Genomic DNA, 15902 nt, shown 5'->3' with positions numbered 1-15902 from the left:
CAATTGCAACAGACCACAAGACATTTAGGAACAAGAACACCTAGATATTCTTGAGAAGAAATATTCCACAAGCCCCTACTTGTAAGTATAGAAGCAAGAAGAAACCTTATCTGGCAAACTGCTACTACTTATCTAATATTCCTTACATTGTTACTGTCATCACTTGTACACTGTGCTGCTCTTTAGTCCATTAACACTGCTCCAAAATTATCTTCCCTGCATGAATTGCGTGTTATTCATTCAGCTGTCTTGAACTAAGCAGAGCTTCCTTCATTGCTAGGCACAAAGTTGATGGGTGTGTTATAATCAGCTGAGGGAGATAAGTTTCCATCTGTGCTCAGTACAAACCATTATTAAAAGAAAAAGTAACGTACATAAAAAGGCATACACAAAAAGAAAGTGTCATTGGCTTGAAAGGTAAAGTGGAGATGCTGTAGACTTGTAATATTTATATCTAACACAACTCAGCATCTTTACAAAAACCATATAACTGACACTATGCCTGTACTGTAATATCTTTAAAGTATTGGTTTCAACACATTTCTTGCTAATAATCAGCAAAACTCATGCTAAGAGCAGATATGATAAACGGTCTCCTGTTATTTTAATTTAATTAGGCCCTCAGTGTTCACCTTGCTAAGAAAGGACTAAAAGCTACAATTCCGTAAGACAGCACAAGAAGTAATCCCATTGGAATGACCTAAGTGCCACAGAATGTTACTCTGGCTTTAAAGCAGTATAGTATCAAGTGCAGTAACCTTGTTAGGAATAAGGCATCTCCTAAACAAAAATATTATGTTATACACAAGGGAGTTTGCTAAACACCGTTTCTTTATCAAGATTTCATTCTCTCTTCAGCTTGTTGGATCATACTGTGTAGTTGCATTACTATGTTTTGGGCCATTATAGCCCACAGCTCTAGCTATAACTACTGCTTGTTGACCAGGCTTCCTATAAAAGGAACTGCATAACCTGTAGAGAATTTACTCTCACCATTCCTTGACAAAGGCAGCAGTTACTAATTCTACCATTTACAAAGGATAATCAAATATCAAAGAGATTTGCTCAAGGTCATGTAGTGACCAGTATCAGAGCCAATCCATTGAATTCTGAGTAACCTGCTCTAATTGCTGCAAATTCAACAGTGAGACTGGAGTACAGAAACTGAGTAGGAGCCATGGGACCAGGAGCTAACCACTTATCTATGAATGTTAGTACCCACCTGAATATAGAACTCCCACAACCAAAACAGCATCATTAGTTTACATTTGATGAAAGTGAGGATTGAAATAATGACCTATAAATCAGGGAGCTATTGAGAAAAAGACAATCTGAGGAAAAGCAGACAAAAGCACTGCATATTTTTCTTCTCCAACCTAACTTAAAGAATCAAACTCTAAGTAAAACTTCTTAAATAGTAAAATAGTATTTAATTTTTAAAACTGATCAATATATTATCTAAAATTAGCAATTTTATCCTCAGCTTTTTAAAATACAAAACTTCACAATTTAGCTAGGTACAGTTCATCCATTTACAGAAGAGAAGCAGCTTTCTCTGTTTCCGTCCTCCTACACTGAGCAAGCAAGAGGGAACAGAGGGAGATACTTCAAGAGACAGTGCAGTTGAGAGCTAAGGGCTGAGTCCTACAGACTACCTACTGCCTTCAGCTCTGCCAACACCTCCCACACTAGCACGGTTTTACAGGAATTATCAAAATTAATACTTTGGTTTTGAAAATCCTTCACAGAAGCTCTAGTTTAGCAGCCCTATATTTTAAACTATCTATTTTGGCCAGAAGCTCTCCATAGCTCAAATATCGATGAAAGACGAGAGAAGCAGCCCACGTACGTTCTACATGTGCAAAGGCACAGAAGGGTCCTCGGGGACAGCTGCCAGACTGCTGCATATCATTGCATTTGGTGGATTTGTAGATCTAAGGATGGGAAAAAAAAAAACAAAAAAACAAAAAAAACCAGACATGAATAGGAAAAAAAACAGTGACCGGCAGCCCAGGTACAAAAGTACTACGGAGAGACTCGACAGCAAGACAGGAACACAGATAAGAGGCACAAAGGCCAGCAGAGTTCAGGGTGACCATTTCAGTGCTTTGCTTCCAAGTAAGGAAAACCTGCTATAGTTATGGAAACACCAGAATATGCCCATCACAGCTAGAGCTCACCCAAAGATCAACCCATCACACATCAGCTCACCCAAAGGTCACCATTTGCCATAAAGTCCCTCAGTCTCACTGGAAGCTCCATGGATATTACAAATAGTAAAAAGTAGGAAACAGTTGACAGATGACAGCACAGAAAGTTACAGCCACGTTTGCAAGGAAAATAACAAACCATTGACAATGATTGTAGGAAATGGATTATTCCCCTTCCCCCCAGTTTGACAGGCGGTGACAATGGTTGCTTTGCCGATACAGGCTCAACAAAGCTTTTCAACACTGTAACATGAAGCAGACTAGGACAAGGTCTTAATTACAGTTTCTGTAAGGATATTGGAATGCTCTGGGCATGCTCACAACTAAAAGCTTTGTGGTTTTTAGCACCAGTTCACGGGTATCTATGGTTTAGTGCGTTCATCATTAACCAAGAATTTTTCCTCAAGGAAACAGATGCTGTATGCTTACCAGCAAACCCACATCATGCTTTCAAAAGGACTCCCATACATGAGACTGCTCTTACACTTGGGTTTTCCCCTACTTTTCTTACCTCCTCCCATACAGTCTACCTAATGAAAAGGGACCCCTGTAAAGCAGCTGATTTTCAGCTTACTTCCAACATGCAGTTTCTCTATAGCCTAGGACCACACTGCAAGCAGTCCACATACTCTCCCAGCTGGCACACTAATTTACTTCACAGGACTAGAATGCTTTTGCTTTTCTAGTCAGCTACCAAATGGAGTAAGCAGGTTACTGTACCTCTGGATGGAACTGCTGTTCTGTGCGAGTGTGGCAGTATTGGCATGAGTCTCCATTTTCACACTTACTGGGATCTCCCCACTCATCTCCATGTTTCACACTGGGACATGGCGAAGATCTGTGTAAATAAGGTGGCAGGAGAATGCATCAGACTCACAAACGTGCTTCAAGCTTTGCTTCCTCCATCAGGAGGCAGGTTTGGCTGCCCACCCTCAGCTGTACAATCTGTTTGGCTGGCTGCTGCTTCCCCAGCCCCCACCCTGCTGCTTTTGCATCTTCTTCCCCTTCCAATTTCCCAATGAAAGAAACATGGCTTAACTCTCCATCTGAAACCGAATACAACCTGAACCAACATAACTTAACAATATTAGCAGCTGACGTGATTAGTGTCAGAAATGCTGGGTCTGGTTTCTGTTTTGGAACTGTACATTCATAGAAAGTTAATAAGTTAATTGGCTAATCCTAAAACACATAATACCCTTACAGTGGTATGTTACTAGGGTTATAGTATGGCCATGTGGAAAAGGGGCTGAGTCAGGTCACTGGGGAAAAGGCAAGTCCATTTTCTTTCTCACAGCCAGGAACAGTTCTTTTTCCCAGTTCTGAATTTTTGTCGTGACCTACTTCCCTGGCTCTTCATGCTCTTAACCATTCCCTCAAACAACAGCAGAGGGAAGCAGACAGCAGCAGCAGCAGCCGCCTGCATGAAAGGTAGCCACATCAGCTGGGGGTGGGGAAAGCAACACAGAAGTGAGTGGAGATCCGGAGGGGAGAAGGTTTCACCTCTTCCCTTCCCAAAGGGCCCAGGCAGGGGCAGAAAGCACATAGCTGCTGCCTGAATACTGGCTTAGTGTTTCTGTTACTCCTGAAAGTGTTGGGATTAATGTTCCTTTGATTTTTATTTGTTTAAATATGGGACTTCGGTGCCAATTCAAAAATTTCTGTGAATGTTGGGGGTGGGGAAGGGAAGCAAGAACATCCACGGTATTTTCTCTCCTGGCTTTCTGGTCTGCTCTTATGTTTTTCAAAAAGGAACTAAGGAAAAGCCCCACTGAGACCACAACAAAAGCTCTGTTGTGTTGGAGGAAATGAGGGCCTATAACTTGGATGAAACGTGTTCAGGGAGACACTGCATGCCGAAAAATCCAGTGACAGCTGAGTGATGAGAACACCCTGGTGCCTCAAAAGCACAGTCTTTAGCAGTTGGTTAGGAATGCATGTCCAGCTACAGTACTGGTCACACTGTGCCTCACGATTCCCATCACCAGGCACACACAACAAGCAGCTTGATGATTCTGAATCCTTTACCATGAAAACACTGTTGTGTGAGTTTGTTTCTAGATGGGGATTAAAACTTTCTTTTGTTTTCTTTTTCCTGCACTGCTTTCTAAAGCAGGAGTTTATATGGTAAGGGCAAGCCAGACACAGGTTCTGTTTGCTATAAAAATCAGAGTTGTAACATGATTTAGCAACAGTCATTTATCAGAGTTCCTATATACAGGAAAACTCCTTGTTTAATTTGTTACCCTTCTCCTAGGCAGAAATAACAGTCCATCACATCTGTCAGTACAGGCCTTGGAGACACACTAAAAAGCTATCTAGTGGACAAAATCCTATATCCTTTGTTACACATTTCTACTACATCTCACCACTCAGCTGGGAAATACAATATCCAGGACTGCGGTACCTGTATTTGTGTTTTCTTGGGCTTCTTCTTCTGTCTTTGCTATTGTGGTAGTAGGGACAGGCATAACCCTGGCGACAGAGACGGGGGGGTTTCTTACATTGTTCTGTCTTGTAATTTCCCAACACATATGTTGTATCTGCAAAAGAAGCAACCAGTTAGTGTGAGATAGATCATGATCTATATTTACTATACAACAGCTTTTGACAGGAGCAGGCACTCCACAAACACCAGACTTTCCCAGCCCCACAGACCCTAAGCGACACTCACCTTGCCACCTTGGCTCCTCACTGAGTATTTTCTCTATCATAGCATGGCTGGCAGCAACTGCAGACTGACCCTCTATGCCACCTTCTGATGTAGTCTGACCATTCTGCAAAGCCTCCATTGCCTGAAGCTCCCTTTGTGGACAGAGTTAAATGAACATACAGACTGAGCAGATGAAGAGATAGATAAATGTACATAAAAACTGACATACTGGAGCGTGTTAACAACTCCTAAGCGGGTGCATTTCGTTCATGCATTTTTTTTGTCAGAACATCTTTAGTTGAACAGCAACTGCATTATTTTGAGGCCCTCCCCCGCAATCTGACTCCAAACCACAGCACAACTCATTTAAACTGTGGTCCCTTCCCCCATTTTCAGTATCCTTCGTGGAGATTTTACAGATTTGTCTTATTAGGAACGTATATATCATCACCCCAACCCTAAGCATTTCATGCTGAAGTAGTACTGTCCTTCAATCATCTGACTTTTCATTTGGGTACAGAAATTACCTTTTTCATTTACAGCCCCAACCTCTACTAACCTGATGTCATACACTGGAGAGCGTAGGTCATGGGGCCCATGAGCAAATGCGCAGTGGACTCCATTCTTCGTGCAGTTTCCCTTGGAGTCTGTCTCATGAATACAGATTCCAGTTTTGTAGTAGCGCAAGTGATACCTCCTCTCTGTGTCTCCAGTAGTTCTATGCAAGAAGGGACATCTAAGGTACAGAAGGAGGGGAAGAACAAAGTTTAGTCACACAGGTGACTCAACACTACCAGAAGACATATTGCCGATACAGGATGCTGCAGTTAACACCTTTGCTAACTCTGCCCCTTCTCTTATAGTGCACCTTCCAACACTACACAGAACCCCTAAACCTGTCGCTACTCAGTACATAATAGTTTCCCTCCCAAAAAGGGGACTGGATTATTAAGCCAGCAGCAGCTTATTATTCTAGTTTAGTGACTGCCAGGGATCTGGAAGAGAGCAAGGACACTGTCAAGGTGTTCTGATATACTAGCCATGATTGAAGGGACATCACATGGCACATACCGTTTCCTCAGCAGCCCATCTAGACTTCGTGCTGTTACTGTTTCCTGCTGATGTACTCCTACAGGGCTGTAACAGTCTATCTATAGCCAGATGCATCCTTTATGCAGAGCACAGGACAAGAAAGGAGAATTACAACACTACCATTTTAACTTATGTTTTGTTTCCCCTCTTAGACAGAAAAAGAATAATCTACACTGAGAACTAAAAAAAGAACAAAGATGGAACAGGTAAAGTTTAGATATTGCAGCATCAAGCTAAAAATCAGCAGAGTTCCGAGATGGCAACAGTTTTCATTCAGAGTTTGAGCGAGATATGAACCAGTGATCTAGAAGCCAAAGCCCCCACATATCCTATTTCCAGTCCCTTACAGTTCTTTTCTAACAATGAAGAAAGTATTGAAACTGACGCTTCAGGCTGGGGGATTATTCCATCCTGCTGTAGTCACAAGTTCTTTACTTAATCGGGTAATAAAAAAAAAAAAAAAAAAATTATTTTCCCGATAAATAGCATTTTTCTGTGTGTTTATACTGGCACCGTGAAAGGGAACTGAAATTCCATCTTTCTATAGCATCTCTATATAAAACACTCCCTATATTTGACCACAGTTTGGCTACACTATTTATTCTTCCATATCTGTCATGTGGCTAAAATGATATTACTGGGTTAACCCTTTAATTGCTGTTGTCTGCCACATGCACAGCAGAAACACTTGCATCTCTGCTCCAGTTAAACTTACCACAGTCACAGGGAGAGAAGACACAGTAAGACAAACTCTTCCTCATGTTGCCTTATTCTGGGTACCTGTCATTTCCCTACTGGCTTCTTAAAAGTTCAGGAAGACAAAAACTGGCAAGTAACTGATACAATTTAAAAAGCTGGGGATAGATAATTCAGGGGGCGGACTAGACGACAAAGCTCCTCCTCTTTCTTCAATCTGTTAAAAACTAAGCTACCCTGCTAGTGAGCAAGAGCTATTATTTGACAGGCAGGGACTTTCTGAGCCCATGCGTCAGTGAGCTGTTTTTCCCACCTCAACTTTTCTGAAGATGCCAAGGTTCATGAGGACAGTGAACGATGCAAGAGGCGAATTCCCATCTAAGTGACCCATAGTATCATCTCTGCAGCAGGCCTGGAGCACATGGGTTGCTATTACAGTTTTTACATCTGTTCTCATGTTACGTACGTTACAAAGCTGCTTTACTGCTGACTTGCCTCATCTCTACAAGAACTGGCTGGAATCATCACCTGGACTGATCCCAAAAGCCTAATGCCTGAAAAGCAGGGTGCAGTCTTTACTTACTCATCTCCTTCTGGGCAGATTCCTGTGGTCTCATCATACTTGGTACAGTAAATGTCAGGGCTGTAGTTAAATGTACCGTCCCGGCGGCGGATAGATCTGCGACGACGCTGGTTGACAAAGTGCCAATGGAAGCAAGTGTAGGGCCGGTGCTGAGTGCACTTGTGCTGCACAAAAAGAGGACACTGCTCCGTGCGGAACTCCTTCAGGTAACTGCAGGCAGAAATCCAACAGCAGGAGATTAGGACCAGGATGCTGGTCAGAGGCAATATCCAATCACCCTGCAGAGTCCAGGCCAAACCGAGCCGCATCCATCACAGAGATGCCTGCCGTCCTTCCCACACCCTCCCCTGCTTTCGCTCTTAGTAATGGAGACTGGAAGCTGCTGGTTGTCTGTAATGGGAAGATATCAGTTACCAGGCCAGTTAACACAAACATGAATGCTAACAATAGCTGAAATTGTTTTCTATTGTGCCTTTCCTATCATTTTGAAGAGGCTTTTTAAGAGCTTAGAAAATAGTTTGTGAGAACATAGAACTCTTAAGTACCTTTCTATCCATTTCTATCTCTAAATCTGTGACCTATCTGGGCAAAAGGAGGTTTCATTCCTATATGTTCAGCTAAAAAAAAAAAAAAAAATAAATAAATACACTTCCTTGTAGCCATGTTTAAAGCTTCAAGTTACTGAGAAAGATTTCTAAAAGACTCTTTCACACCTCATCCTCTTGGTTTAACTTGGCTTCTTCAGTGCATGACTGACTATGAAATTAAAATTAATCAATTTCTCTCTTGCATTCTTGTGAATTCAGGACTCAGTCATGAAAAAGCAGGATAACTATCCTCAAAGTCCTGCATGTTTATGCTGTTTTAATTTTAATATGTAATTCTCTGAAAGTACGTGTCGTCTTTTATCCCGAGAACTAAAGAAGTCACAAGCTTTTATTTGTGACACTAATAACAGTCTCTAAACCCAGATTGTAGAGGATTACAAAATGGTTTAGATCAACATAATGATCTGACTGTGATCTGTGTGTAGGTGCTTACAAAATCCATGCTGCCTGAAACCCACTAGCTGCCCTGTATTTATAGGGAACATATGAACAGTTCAAGTAGCTCAGACCCGAATCCCACCAGGTTCAGTCTCAGAGACACCTCCAAGAACACAGAAGGCCCAGAGCATTCTGGTCTCTTATGTTTAGAGGTCAGTTTAAACAGCGAGTAACAAAATTTGTTGGTCAAAATAAAAGTGCTAGTATTCTGCTGGAAGCAACAGGATGATATAACAGCAGATGCAGACTCATTTTAAACTGCATATGTACTCCGAGGCAACAAAACGGAGTATAGGAATTTGTCAAGTATTCATTCCCATATTGGACGATCTTTCTATCATGTTTCTAAATAAATGGAAAGATGTCTGATGCCCAAAGGTGTATTTACAGATAATATCATCATGCTAGATTCACTCTGAAAGCAACATCTGTAAATAAAGCCTCCTTTCCTCTTTACCCCTGGCTGAAGGGAAAGCCTCAGGAAAATGCACAAATTCAAAGAGGTTTCATTTGTTTGCTATGAAGAAAGAATATCACTGACAAGAGCTTTCCTACATTGGATTTTGCAAGCATGAAAGGATAAAAGCTATTCCTCCTCTTCAGCCTCCAAATACTCCAGACTTGCAGGTTCTACTGCTTTGGATCTGCGAACCTCAGGGCTGGAGAGTCTCTGCAGGGGGCTGTAAGCCCTTTTCAACCCAAGCCCATCTGTCCCCTGCAATCCAGCGTGGCTGGAACAGTATCTGCATTGGGGCCCAAGGCTTAACATCAGAAAAAAAAAAAAAAAACGGAGCCAGCGTGCAGAAACAGGTCTGTTTGGAGTAGGTGAGGGCTAACAACATCACTTTGTTGCTTTTCACTTCTAAAAAGCCAGCTCCATTCAGATGGAGATCCCTACTCCAACCACAGCAGCAATTCATCTGAAAACTGAATGCCACAATAAAATTAATCCATTCTTGAAAAGCTAAGCTGTTGGACTACGTACAGTTGTAAAAGGTGGAATTCCACAGATTATTTTATCGGCACACTAGTAAGACTTAGAACAAAAGTGACTGGAACAACGTTTAGGTTAGAAAATTAATTAAACTTAAGCAGCATGATACTTTGCCTGTCATCCACAGATACTACACAGTCACCAACCAGTCCCTTCTATCCATACATCTCCATGTACACCTTAGAGACATGAGATTTACGTTACTCCCATTTTACATACCAGACAAACTGCAAAACAGCTCGCTACGTGCCCCGGCCAGTATCGTACAGCAATCAGAGTTTGTGACAGAAACCAAGAACATTTAAACTCCTCCATCTTCACTGAAGTGAGTTGTCCTGGGCTTAATTTGAAGAACAGCATCCTGAACCTCTTCAAGGCTCTGGAAACTAAGGGGAGATACCAGGCCTACACAACCTGGGTATCAAGTCCAGCACTCCAACTTGTAGTGATAGGCATGTAAAAAACAATGTTAAAAACCTACAATTTAACAACTGCATGATCAACCCAGTTTAAACAGCTTCCCTTTAGCAGGAGAGTTTTAAAATGTACACACTGCCTAGGGATTTTGGTCTCTGGAGTGTCAATTGTTGCTGAAGAGCATTTGAAAATTAATTGCATTTCATGATTGGCTAAACTCCCTGGAGAAACATTTATTATAATGTAAATGAAAGATAATTACATAAGTAAATGGTTCACCTGAAAAGTGTTTAACACCCAACTTGCTTCATCAGAAACTCATTCTTTAATGCTGTCTATTAAATAAATGATCTCTCACTCTTAATTTCAAAGAAGTCCTGCAAACAGGTACCATTGAGCTCCGTACAACACATTAGCTGTGCATGATCACCTCTGCAATAGACCCAACAGAGGAAAAGGAGAGTTGTCACATTGTCAGTCATTTCAAGCCTTTCAATCACTGCTTTGGGTTTTTCTCTTTTTCAAGCCACTATAACATTTTAAATCACCCTCCTCCACAATAGCCTGAATGGTAAATTGCCTTACAGCCCTGTATTTTCTTGATTCATGAAGTGAGTTTTGGCTCCTCTGGGAGTGCATGGACCACTCAACCAGCCACTTTGTATTAAAATATATGAAAGGCATCTAAACCACATGTGTTTTGGGAACATAGAAAGGATACACAGACCACACTACCGCAATGTGATGTCTCACAAAGCAGAAAGCTATTAATATTTCAGTAGCCTCTTTGCAAAGGCTCTAAACAAAAACACACAAAACACTATCATGACAGATCATTCTGGTGTCAATGGTCTCTATAAATTTTTTCCCAGAACAGCTGAGAAAAGGAATTTTGGAACGACCCTTGAAACTGAAAACATGTTGATAACTGGTACACACTTCACAGCATGTCAGCCAAACGCTGTGTCTGTACAGGAAAAGGAAATCCAGCAATGATAACTTGCATTTCTCAACTCCTCTCTCAGGAAACTCTACAGCCCCCACATGAGAGACATAAGAATTATTACCCCAATTTTATATAGGAGTTACTTCTATATTTATCTAGAAAAAAAACCAAACCAAAACAACGAAAAAGGTAAAACTAATCAGTTTTGTATTGGTCTACTTTACATGCACTTTGTTTTGTATGTGTGTATATGTCATATTTTCAAACCCATATAATTTTTTTAAAAATGGAAACCACGTAGCACAGCCTTCTTCCGATACTACATTAACATCAACAGCAACATCTGAATTCCTGGAGGAAATGTTATCATTTATGAGTTCTACTAAACAAAGACAAATGCAATTCTAAACAAATAGGACAAGACTGGACAGAACAATGCAGATCAAAGTCCACAGCCTGAATTGGACTTGTTGCAGAACAGAACGGACACTACTGGAAATGAAAGCTTCTTTCACTAGGAAGACAAGAGGAGAGGTTCTTAGACTAGCTTTGGGAACTCCCAGAGACCGACAGGAGTGGCAAGTATTAGAAAAAACCCCAATGCTACGTTGCTGAAATTCCACTTCCTCTGGGGTGGGATGTGGGAAGGGGCAGTGCAAGAATTTACATTAGCGGGGAAACTGCTGTCTTTAATTGCCAGTGGCAGCTCCACTCTCCAGGACAGGGCAGCAAGTGTTTACATCTGCAGCTAGTAATTGCAGCTAGTTCCCCCTCTGCCCTGGAGGAATTGAGCAGCCATCTGCTCTGGGAGCTGCATGAAAAAGCATGAGGGGAAAAGAAAAAAAAAATAGCACTTCCAAACACTACCACCAAAAAAAAAAAAAAAAAAAATCAAACCTAGAAAGGAGGAGGTAAAAAAAGAGAAACCAAGAAGAAATTCTAACCTAGAAGCTTTAAACTCAAGAATTGCAGCCTTGTCCTGGTCACATTCATTGCCTGCTGCTGCAGAGATCTCTTGCTTTGCTGCAGCTTTACTGGTCTGGCTCTGTTCATACTCAGTGCACTCAAGCAGCTCAGCCTAGAGGATACCTGCATCTGTACTGTGTTCCAGGACTGCAAACTTCCTGCCAAAGTTGACACAAGTCACACATGCAGCGGCATGAGCTCAATTCAGGAAAACATGCTGGTAATGCACAAAGACAGCTGAGTTCTGAATTCCTCATTAAAGGCCTTACCCAAAGCTCCCTGAAATCACTGGAAGATAGACACTGACACCAAGAGAGAAGCGTCTGCTTTGTAACAGAGGGATCAAGAAGACTGGGGAGAGAAACAATACTGAGGAGCATGGAAATAAAAGGATTAAAACCAACTCTTCCAAACTCTTGTTGCTCCCATAATGCAAGGCTGGGCCCTCTTTTGCTTGTGACACCCAAATAGCTTGCACTATTTGAAATTTTTACGTAGGCCCCAAGACAAGCTCCTCTCCTTTGCAGCCCTCCTTGCTCCACCCAGTCAGTCCCCTTTCTGCCAAAATTCCTCTCAGGCCCAATGAGAGAGAGCACTGAGGTTCATAAACAGGATCTGAAACTTCTGCAGCAGTATGACACCAGAGAGAAAACCATTAGATAATTATTTGGCTAATCCAGACTAAGACACTGTCTGTAAATGTAGGACAATAGTGAGATCCAACACCACTGTCATCTAGATTTCACACACATGTGAATGTGTGTTTACACCCATGAAACTATGCTACAGCACCCTTAGTAAAGGCCCGCATTAAGCGATTGGTACCAGTGCTGTTTATCTGGTGCTAGACCAGTGTAAACTATGGACATCTTTTACACTAGCGGGCAGGACCCCTCTCAAAGCACTGGCCGCTGTCAGCGGGGCTCCATCCCTGCAGCTGCTGGTTGGTCACAAGAAACTAACCCAGAGAAGGTAGCCCAGGCCATGTTCAGACAGCACAGTTTCTGGTCATTTCTGTAAAGTCCAGCCTGGTATGGACACTTTACCTAATTATTAGCACTGATATTAGGAATGCTAGTTCAGGGCTGTATAAAGATTCTTAGCACTAGCCGCTGTCCAAAACAGCACATGGAGGCAAATCTAGTTAAGAAATCTACAAAGAAAGTGTTTGGTTTCGGGTTGTTTCTTTTTTTAAACCAAGGCTTAAGTTCCTGATAAAATTTCAGCTATCAGGAAGAAAATGCTCTTCTGCCATTACCATTTATTTTAGTCCTGTCTGCCTTCTCTCAGCAGAGGATCACACCAGCAAAGGTATTAATTTCATCGGCACAAAAGTACATGGGAATGCTGGGGACTTTTGCCAGCACTTTTATATCAGTCATGTCCTGCTGTTTCAGACAGGACTGCATGAGGCCATAGACCTCTTTGTAAAGTTTCAGGTGGTCCCAGTTCACCTCACTTGTAGACAGACATCCTTCCTGAAAAATGCAGCCTGAATGACAGAGGTCACTGCTCTCAGCTGCTCATCAGCTTTCCTTTGCTGCAGGTTCCTATTGGCACTGATCTGTCCAGACAGCAGGATGGAGAAAGTTTTCCTAATTCAGTTTAGGGTTTAAAAAAAAAGAAAAGAAAAATCACCAGCTTAGCTTTCAAGTTTAAATTAGTGGTTTGAGCTAACACAGATAAAATTATCTGAAGTAAACCAGGGTGTGCTTACCCAACTGACTGCCTGCAAAGTAGGCAGCATTGCAAAACCCAGGAGAGAATATCTAACCATGGATATAGATGTTTCTAATTCAATAATACTTATCTATTGAAAATATTTTCAAAACTGCTATTTTCTTCTTAAGCTCAAAGAGCCACCCCACTACAAGAGGAAGAGAGCTGTCCATATTTAATCAGCTCTCTAAATTCATTTCACCCTCATAAAATTTTATTGCAAAAGATGATATCAGACACACTTTAAGTAAGAAGCCCATGACTCAATTATTTTCTTTTACTGAACTGTGGTATTCCAATTGAAATGAGTCAGTGGTGCATGACAGAATCTACTTATTCCAACAGGATACTCAATAAAAATCCTGCTAATGCACCTTTCGTTTAACATATCATTACTGATAGAGAAAACCCATGATATGCAGTTCTGACATTGCTTAGGAGTTTTGCTCTTCGGGCAAAGAAGATGTTCCAGAATAAAGGGGGGTTGAGGTGTGGAGGGGGGAGGAAATAATGGGGATTTAAAGAATAGTGTTGTTCCAAAATAATTCAGAGAAAGGGTTTGATACCAGCATTCCCATGACGTCTTAGAAAATGCTGGCATTTCCATGCAAAGCAAGCTTCCTGACAGGGAACATAGCCTTCGACTCTCCAGATTTCTTGGGATTTGGGAGAAGAAAGTCAAACAAACAATCTAACTTCATAGGAGTTGTAGTTCCTTGTTCCCAGGGGTGGACACAAGGCAACCAAATCCCTCAACCGACAGCTGCAGACTACCAACAGCCTCGTTTACAGCCTGCCTAAACCTCTGCATGGAAATGTTTAGCATCCTTCTAACAAGAGCAGTAGTTAAGACAAGTCTGTTTCAATAAACAATATTTTTTTTTACTTACTGGCAGATGTAACCTAATATTGAAACAGAGCCTCACACCAATCGCTGCTGAATATCAAACAATAACAAACACTTTTAGCAGCAACCTTGAAGGTTTTCATCATGATTTCAGGCAAAGTTCTGACCAGGTTTTACCAGGAATCTTTATCAGTTACTGTGGCTCACCATTATTGGATATTTCCCCATTTTCCATACTTAATGATATTTTTGTAAATAACCTCACAGATCTGACCAAACCCTCACACTTCACACCAAGGCTTTTGCCTATGCCATGCATCACTTGACACAAAATGCAAACATCTCTTTCAGTACATCTCAACAATGATCACTCTATCTGCCTTTCCACAACCTCAACAGCCAGGTGCAGTTTTGTAAACCTTGAAAAGATTAGAAAGCATTTAAATCTCAAAGAAAAATATATGGATCACTTTATAAAAACAAAAGGCTGACTGTGAATGCGGGGAAGGAAAAAAAGATGAGGAAAAAGTTTCAGTAAGCTCACATCTGTCAAGAAGATAGACTTCACATGCCTCAGTGTTTTCTTTATCACCTAAATAAATTGAACCATCAACTGGAAAAAGGTCACACAGCAGACAGCACTGTGTGATTTTAAAGCTGTTAGATTTCCCCTTCTCCATTAGAGCTTGACAATAATGTCAGTCTAAGGGCAAATAAAGTGAGAGTTGGAGAGACTTATTACAGATGCATGGAGTTGGGCTTGTTTGGTTGTGGAGGTTTTTTTGTTTTAAGAGTTCACATAACTCGTTGTGTACCTTAGTGCACCTTAGATCAGAAAGACAACTGCTCACATCCATAGCCCACAGCTCCCCCACTTTTCACACAGAAATAGGTAGGCAGCAGTCAAGTTTTCCTTTTTCTAGGCATCTGATCGATTTAGCAAGTAAAGTTGAGCTGGATGCTTGCAAATAAATGCTAAAGGATAGTGTGTACTGCAGAAGCTAAAATACAAACTGCTGGATTACAGAAAACTAAGGATAACACACCAACAAGTACAATAGTCATATTCAACAGTAACCTGATCGTTACTGTAACTCTATTTCTGGATTTCAAAGATCATGGGGTGGACAACAATGCAACTAATTCAATTCAGCCACAACGAAAGATCTATCTACTACCAATACTTTTTAGATAAGAACTTTGACTGCAAAAGTTCATGCTAAAAATGACACGTGTTGGCAACAATCAGAAATGATCAGGACATTTTTCAGTTAAAAGAAAAATGTCAGACAAACAGTTGTGTCTTGTCTACACTGAAAACCTAAAGAAAAACAGAGAAACACTACAGCATGGTGCCAGCCCATCACAGGAAGACAGCCTCGCACCAGTTTCAGGCAAAACATTGTTTGGTTTCCACAGTTATAGCAAAAATGGCTCTGTTTTGAGAGAAATACCATGTTGTAGCTAAGTAGCTCACCAATGCTGTGTCTTGATGAGGAAAGAAAATCAAGGCTTTCAACTCAGAGTTAACTCAATAAAATGAACGTTTATCACATTTGTGAACAGTCAAGACACAAGCTCCACTGAACTACAATTGCGTTACAGTCTGCGGGTGTCAAGGAAAAGAGGTGCTTGTTCAGACTGCCCTTGAGCTGTGCATCCCTTAGGCTTGGCATACATCGAGTTGAGTCATTCAAACCCGACGAATAAAACAATTTGAGCCATTTTTTTGG

At 41.3% G+C, this 15902-nt stretch overlaps 1 protein-coding gene across 1 annotated transcript in view; it reads right to left on the bottom strand.

The window, feature by feature from the left end:
- UNK (unk zinc finger) overlaps window positions 1-15902 on the bottom strand; it is a 42355-nt gene that overhangs the window by 16122 nt on the left and 10331 nt on the right. Inside the window, exons 2-8 of the mRNA XM_075044012.1 lie at window positions 7235-7444; window positions 5423-5599; window positions 4885-5015; window positions 4618-4753; window positions 2931-3048; window positions 1747-1934; window positions 1267-1312 (exon numbers count right to left, since the gene is read on the bottom strand). Coding sequence (XP_074900113.1) covers window positions 1267-1312; window positions 1747-1934; window positions 2931-3048; window positions 4618-4753; window positions 4885-5015; window positions 5423-5599; window positions 7235-7444 — 1006 coding nt within the window. The remainder of the gene's footprint in view (window positions 1-1266; window positions 1313-1746; window positions 1935-2930; window positions 3049-4617; window positions 4754-4884; window positions 5016-5422; window positions 5600-7234; window positions 7445-15902) is intronic.

Source organism: Buteo buteo, chromosome 13 (genome assembly GCF_964188355.1).
Source record: "Buteo buteo chromosome 13, bButBut1.hap1.1, whole genome shotgun sequence".
Taxonomy (NCBI): domain Eukaryota; kingdom Metazoa; phylum Chordata; class Aves; order Accipitriformes; family Accipitridae; genus Buteo; species Buteo buteo.
Note: the sequence above shows the minus strand (reverse complement) of the source record. Positions and strands in the feature narration are given on the sequence as shown.